At 30.6% G+C, this 7,855-nt stretch overlaps 1 protein-coding gene across 1 annotated transcript; it reads right to left on the bottom strand.

The window, feature by feature from the left end:
* Positions 1-1,733: 1,733 nt before the first annotated feature.
* On the bottom strand, positions 1,734-3,203 carry LOC103492675 (protein FANTASTIC FOUR 3). Its single transcript, XM_008453144.3, has 2 exons — positions 2,454-3,203; positions 1,734-2,335 (listed from the first exon to the last, which is right to left on the bottom strand). Exons 1-2 carry the CDS (start codon positions 2,978-2,980, stop codon positions 2,002-2,004), a joined length of 861 nt encoding a protein of 286 aa, XP_008451366.1. The 5' UTR covers positions 2,981-3,203; the 3' UTR covers positions 1,734-2,001.
* Between the last annotated feature and the right edge of the window lie 4,652 nt (positions 3,204-7,855).

Below are 7,855 nucleotides of genomic sequence, written 5' to 3'. Positions count from 1 at the left end.
GTTGTAGTATCAATGGCTACTTTGACGTGCAATTTTACTACATTTTCTCCATTCCACTCAACTCTTTCAATATCTTTTTTAGTCATTTCATTATTCACCCCAAATATATTTGAATGTGTGATTTCTATCTTTTCTTGTACAAATTGATCATTTGTGTTAAAAAGAGACTCATCGACTTCTTTTCCTCATTGCCTTTGCTTAGAAGAACAAGAACGAGTTTACGGTTTAGAATAGTATATTTTCTATATGAATCTCTCGATCAATATTAAACTCTCTCTTCATTTCTCATACTACTGGTTGGAGAGGTCTTTTCATTTTGATTAATATCAGACAAAACGATCTATCCCGATACAAATATAAGTTCAAATTTGATTTTGATTGCATATAGAGAATTGGGGGCCCTAGGTGTATATATGATATCATGTGTTGTTAGAAACCCTCGTTAGAGATGAGAAAGAGAAGAGGGGAAGGGCACATGGTTGATGATGAGAGAGATCAGAGATATCACTCACTCCTATTTTGGTCTCTCTTCAAATATATATATAATGGTCCTACACCCATATGAAACTTAACAGAGGCCTTGTACTCACTCTCTGTCCTCTCTTATATATAATGTGTCCTTCTTCCTCACAACTTGGCACTTGCACACTCCTTTATGTGCTTTTCCCCAACTCAATATACCTTCCCAATTGGACCACACTAACCCTTTTTTCCTTTCAACATTCCAATCAAGGGATCCAACATTATGGGTCTTTCTGTAAAAATTTTAGTTTAGGAAAGTTTAAGACATACCCACATGCCACACTTCTACAACACGATTCTTTGTTGGTTATGTCGTGGTTTCTCTACTTCGTTGAGACTATACATATATAGTATTATACGTTTTTGTCTCTCTAACAACCAACCGATAAATTGAATGAAGATTATTATTTCAAAGGATGTCGTATTTGTGTCTATTTTGTTAGGTGATTCAATTACATGTTACTCTCCGTATCTCTATAAATAAATACCACATAACATAGTATTTTGTATCTATGCTTTATTCTTTCACATGATTATTTTGGATATGTTTCTTCTTTACGATTTATTCTTATTGATATCAACTATTTGTTACAGACATATTTACAATAGAATGACACTTTAATTTAAATGAAGAAACTATCTTTTCATATAAATATCAATGGATGGAAAAAGACATTAATTAATTGTATTGTTGCCCTTCATCTGTTTGCTATTTATTAATTTAGTTTGATTATATATTTATTACGAATTAAAGCTTGCTACTTTTCAATTTAATTTAATTATATATTTATTATGAATTAAAGGGTAAACAAATAGTTTTCAAAACCAATCTAGCTCACAATTAACCTATGTACTTAAAAAAATAAATGGATTAACTACAAGTTACCTTGAGCTCATATGTATACATAGTCAAGGTACAAAATATTTGAAACTTTTTTCCTATCTACTATCCTTTAATTTGAGATAATGTTTAAACACAAAATTTGAAAGATATAATATAACAGATGCTTAAGATAAGTCTCACTTAGTTTATTAGGAATTGACATGATCTCTTTTTCATAAGAATTCGATTGTTCATTTTACACCTCTCATTTGTTGTACTAAAAAAAATCATTTTTCAAATTATGCATAAAAGATTGCAATTAAACTTTCAAACTTATCGAACAGGTTGCAAGTTAAAAGCTCGTCCTCCACCAAGTTGCATGCCAATAAAGATTTAATTGTCATAACTTCATTACTTTTTGAGATATTAACCACTAGTTCAAATAGTAAATTCACAATACAACATTTTGAGGAGAGAGAGAGAGAGTAACCATAATAACTGCCATTAGCAATTAGCATATATATATATATATATATATATATATATATATATATATTGCAAAATCAAAGGTACAAAATATATAATGATATATAGCCATCATGGTCAGAAAACAAAGAAGATTATAAAAAGAAAAATAATAGATATCGTCAAGTTCTTCAAGTTGAGACCAAAAATGGCTCCCAATTCACCAACTCTTTTCTTCCTCCCCCACCTTCCTTGCACCTCCTCCCCTTCCGCAGTCGCCCGCCGCTCTCGACGGCCTCCTCCTCCTCCCGCTCTTCTACTTCTTCCTCTCCTTCTTGTAAACTATTCAACAATAAACAGTGCTCCAACAGCCTCAGCTTCAGCCTTCCCCCGCCGCGCTCCACCTCAAAACATGGCTTTGTCGATGGAATCGACACCGCTTTCAGCACTAGCCGCCCGCCTTCCCGATAAGGCTTCACCTTCACACCCATTGACCCACTCATGGTCGTCAACGGTGGAGGATAGCTGGAGATTAAGAATATGAATAAATGATTAAACTTTTATTAATGTTAGATTTGTGTCACTTAATTTAATTTAGTGGCAGGACTAAATCTTAATCTATTAAGTACATTTATAATTTTACCTGGGTTTGGCGAGTTTCTTTGCTAGCCTCGATAACTTAACCGACTTTCTGCCCGAGGCCAACGACGGAGAAGTCTCTGTTTCGTCAGGCGAAAACAGAGACATTTTCTCGTCGCTACCAATTTCACTGCCACCATCGCTGCCGGTCTCGCTGCCCAAACTCTCAGTACACATTTCGAGGCTCTTCGGACTGAGAGCCATCGTCGGAGCATATCGCTTTGCGGGAGGGTGGCCATCCACACCCGAGGGAGCTTGGAGAAAGCTCCACCCACCAACACCATTCCCGTGGCCAATCACAGCGACTCTGTTTTCGGAGGGAGAATCTCCGGCACTGGCGTGGGCAGTGTGATTCTGGTCCATTTTCAGATGGGTTTGAATTTGTGGGTCAGAATGAGTAAGAGAGTGATCGGAATCTTGTTCTTCGGCCGGCGACGGGGAAGAATAGGATTGGGAGGGAGACAATTTGAGCCTTAAAACACGTGGTTCCATAAGACATGATTGCAACCCTTGATAGATACTGGAGGACATTGTTTTGGGTGTAAACAAATTGGAGATTCGAAATTCTAAAAACAAAGAAGAAAAAAACAGAGTAGATGAAAAGAGTGAGATTTGGGTATGAAGAAATGGCCAAAAAGATTGAAACTTTGAAGTTCGTATGAAATTAGAACAGAAAAAGAATGAGATGGGTTTTGGTTGGAATTGAAGATACTTAGCTTGTGGAGGACAGAGAAGGGAGTTAAAAGATGAAGAAAGAAGTGGCTGAGCGCAGGAATTTATAGGTGAAAAAAATGTGAAGTTGGGTTTGTGAAATTATTATTGTTATTATTATTATTATTATTTTCATTTTAAAAAACAGTTTATCAAATTTTGATTTAAATCATACAAAATATACCTGAAAAACTTTATGGTAAGTTTTGGTTGAAATGATTTCAATTTGTTACTTACCATGTATAAACTCTCCAATTCTATTCTATTGAAGTATCTACACTTAAATCGTTTTATATTATGTTCTATCGATGTATTTCTACACCTATTTTTATTCTAAATGTCGATTTTCATTTTTGGTTATAACTCTAAAGTTCGGAAAATTCTATTTTTATTTCTACGAATATATTTTTGAGAGTTTTGTCATTACTTATGGTGTAAAAATAGAAAGATATACTTTAATGCTTGATACAATTCAGTTGTTATCTTTCGTTTCATTTCAAAGTTGTTGACATCATTTACTTACATCACTAACAAAAATCATTTTCCATGTATTAAACCTTGTTAATTTACATTAAAATGTTTGTAAATTTTGTCATGTTTTGAGTTCCATTTTTTATACATCAATAATATTTTTCGTTTTTTATTCATCATTTCAAAGGAAAATTTTCAAGGCTATTTTTAAAACAATTTCAAAGATATTCCAATATCTAATTAATTTAGAGTTATTTTTTTTACAGTATAATTAAAGGTTTAGTCTCTCCTACATGGAAAAAAAAAACAGAAACAAAATTAAAGGGCATTGAAGAAGAAAATATAGCCAAACATTGTTTGTTGTATAGTGGCAATTAGGACACAAGCAAGTGGGTGGACTTAGAATTCAACTTGAATTCTTTTCTCACATGAAAAAGGTGAGAAACTCTAAAAAAAAATTAAAATTAAAAAAGAGTTATTATTTTAAACATTTTTTAAAATAGCAAAATAAATTAAAATATTTAGAAGCTATAACAAAATTTTTAGATTCTATCACACTGTCTATCAATGACACTGATAGAAGGATATCGGTATCTATCAAATGCTTGTTAGTGATAGAATATGAAATTTTGATGTCAAATTTGATATTTTTTTACCATTCCTCTATTTATACTTATTTCTTACGATTATTTAATCACCATACTTTTTTTATATATATATGATTAGAATGATGATATACTTATTTATGTAGATATTTAAATATTACTCTTTACTATTCATATAGAATAGAGATGAATATATAATTCAATGATAATATTGTTTTCTTTTCTTTCAAAATTCTACCTATAAGAAAAAAATCAAACTCTCTATTTTGTACTTTTATGATTATTATGAGTTTTATTTTAATAAAATAGAGTTGTTAAGTAATGGTAAACCAATCTCCTAAAAGCTTCATACATTTGATAAAAAGAACTTTCCAAAAGTCAAATTAGGAACACCTTTTTAATAAGAAATGGGATTTGACTTCTTGTTTGGGAATTAGTGGTCTAATTAAGTGCATTATTGAAAGAAAAATTATTATTTGGTTTAAAATAATATAATGAAGTCAAAAGAAGCATTGGAAGGTGTAAGTGTCATGGAATGGGTTCCACAAATAAAAAGAGGACATCCCCACTTTTTGTAATATGTTATTACTCTTTTAATTTCTTCTATTTTATTTTACCAATACAAAATAACCAAACACCATGTTTTCTTTTCATGGCTTTTAAATTTTTTCTTTTGGTTTAATCGGTTAAAATTTGAATCTTCAACCTCTTAGTCGATAATATATTATTTGAGAAATTAGCATAAAAAAGAAAAAGTTAAAGCTATCATAGGGGGGAAACTTTTACTAAGAAAATATAAATATGGTCACTTCTTGAGACCACTTTCTCAAATACTCATCCATTATTCCCATGTTTCTCTCGTTTTAAGTTTGTCTAAAGCTTTTCTTTCTTTCTTCATTCCTTTCTTTACCCCTTTTTTTCTCTTAACTTACAAAATTGGAACATAACGTCTATTTAAGGGAATGTGATCTTTATAATGCAATAATCTTTTTGTTCTTAGAACTCTAAAGTAACCTAGATATTTCTATGAGACTTTATCCTTAATCCAAAAGAATCTAATATTATTCCTTAAATCTTAAAAAACGTTTAAAGACGTTTCTAGAATATTTCTTTTGAGATAGTACTTTATTTTCAATATTTTAGAAAACTGATTAAATGTCCTATATACTTACTCCTAAGCTATTTACTAAGATACTTCGAGAAGTTTTTAGAATAGTCGATGATGCTTTCTACTCTAACATATATATATATATATATATATATATATTAGTCTTAGTCTTGAGCTATGATTAAGTTTTTAGAGATCTCTTATTATATATATACATACAATAACAATAACTTCGGGAGACCGACCGCTTTTTTCTTTTATTTGTCGTTATTGCAAGTTGAAGCCAAAAATAGCTAAACAATAAAATGGAGTTACACCTAAACGTATATATATTCTTTTCAAAACGAGAGAACAAACTCTAGCTACACTCACTAAGCCTCCCAATTTCCCAACATTGCTAAGACATTTAAAAAATATCCTCTCTCTTTTTTCACCCCTATATAATGTTTTGTCCAAGAAAAGGCCAAGTGTGTCCTCACATATTGCAATTTGCAAATAATTAAAAGGACATTTTATACCATTTAGAAATGAATTAGCTAAAATTGTAAAGAATTAAAATGAGTAAATTTAGGGTTTTTGTTATGATGTTGTCTCTCCCTAAGAAGATGCTGTAACCTCAAAAGTTCATCCACTTATGTTTCCTCTCTGGTTGAAATAAAAATCTTTAAGTTGGCCTCTATTAAAAGTCGAGTGTTTAATCATATAAACATATGACCTTTTTGGTGAAATAAAAGATATATATATATACACACACACATCACAAGGTTTGTTGTCTCTAATAATCTTTTAAGATATTAATAAAAATACGGGTTAGTCTTTTAGTTCTTATTAAGATAATATACTTGAGTAGTTTATTATTAATTATTTTCAATTTAACAATGTGTAGAGAGTGAATCATTTGAACCTCTCTACAACAACAAGGTTTTAGAAAGAAAAAAAAAAAACAACACAATCCAACTAAGATTATTTAGATGAAATTTGTTTGCTGCTAGAATATTATCATTGGAAAACCCTTTATCGGCGTGCCAAAATTACGCGCATTATCAAAGAATAGTTTTGTCGATGTCTTTCCTTAAATATCAATAATTTCTACTTTTGTAGGGAGAATATGCTAAAAACAGTCGAATTTGTGTGAGATAATAGTTGTTTTTTAGTACAATATTTATGAAAATGGATCAAGATCAAATATTCAATTTGAAGATAGCGAAGGCATGTCAATTACTATTGAACTAAATTCATTTTGACTTGTTAAGAGAAAAGAGTTAATTATTACGATAACATAAAAGTATAATAATACTATCGTATTATATTTTGTGGATTTAAAAGAGAATTGCATAGTGGGAGATGCGATGAAAGTTTAATTAGACATTTAGATTTTAATTTAAGATTTTGAAATTAAGGAAACTTATGAAGCTCCATGGATGGACATATATAGGCCCACGTTTTTTGCCCACACATAAAAGCATCGACAAAACTAACATAATAATAGAAACTATTATAAACTTGCTTTTGTTTGTTAAGAGACACTTCAATATTTTCATCGGCATAAACCTTTTGGTTGTAACCTCTCATGGGCATAAGCAAGCCTTGGAAACTTTAAATTTTACAACTATTCTAAAAAAAACCTACACTTAACAACGATTTTGGATGATAGACCACCTAGAGCCCAATGTTGGGCCTAAAGCCCATTCAATTCTAAAACCCTTTTGCGCTCAGGTCCTACTTTTGGGCCAAGCATTCATGCAGTCATAAAGAAATGGAAAATTGGAGCCTAATCCATTTCATTTATGGAAGGGTTAGTGTTATGATAAAACTAGGTTAGTTTTATCATAATTCTTGTTTGGGAAAGGGTTTAGAAATGTAGTTTTATGATAAGAGATGTTTGGAGGAAGGATTATGTGGGATGGATTATGGTAGTGTTATGAATAAAATGTGTTTGGGGGAAGGGTTAGGTGAGTAGGTTTATGTGAAATTTATGGTAAAATTTATTTGGGTAAAGTGTTATATGGATTGAGTTAATAAATTTCTTTTATGTAGTATAATATTTTTTAAATGAGATTGTAAATATGATTATAAAAAAATTCTTATTACATACTTTTTTACGAAAGTGTCGAACCCGTCTTATTGCAAATAATTTATTTTATGTGTAATGTTATTAAATTAGTAAAGACAATTGACCAAATTTGGAATTAATTTCTGAATATATTGTGAAAAATTTATTAAAATTCATTTTTTAGAAAGACAAATTAATTCTTTCCTATTTATAATTGGCGATAGCGATGTCCCCCTATTTTGAACATATATAAATTACCTGGTATAACGCTTGGGTGAAATTGTGACTATTTTCCTTAATTTTAAATAAACATTATGAAGGAAAAAAAATAGTTGTCTACAATAGCAAAAACATAAACAGTCAATATCATACAGAAAAAAACAAGTAAGCAAATAAGAAGCAACTCAGGTCAGTACATACATAAACTATCTCGTCATGTCACGTAGAACTCTACAAAA

The sequence above is a fragment of the Cucumis melo genome, chromosome 1 (genome assembly GCF_025177605.1).
Source record: "Cucumis melo cultivar AY chromosome 1, USDA_Cmelo_AY_1.0, whole genome shotgun sequence".
Classification (NCBI taxonomy): Eukaryota; Viridiplantae; Streptophyta; class Magnoliopsida; order Cucurbitales; family Cucurbitaceae; genus Cucumis; species Cucumis melo.
The sequence above is the reverse complement of the archived record's forward strand: the minus strand, read 5'-3'. Positions and strand labels throughout refer to the sequence as shown.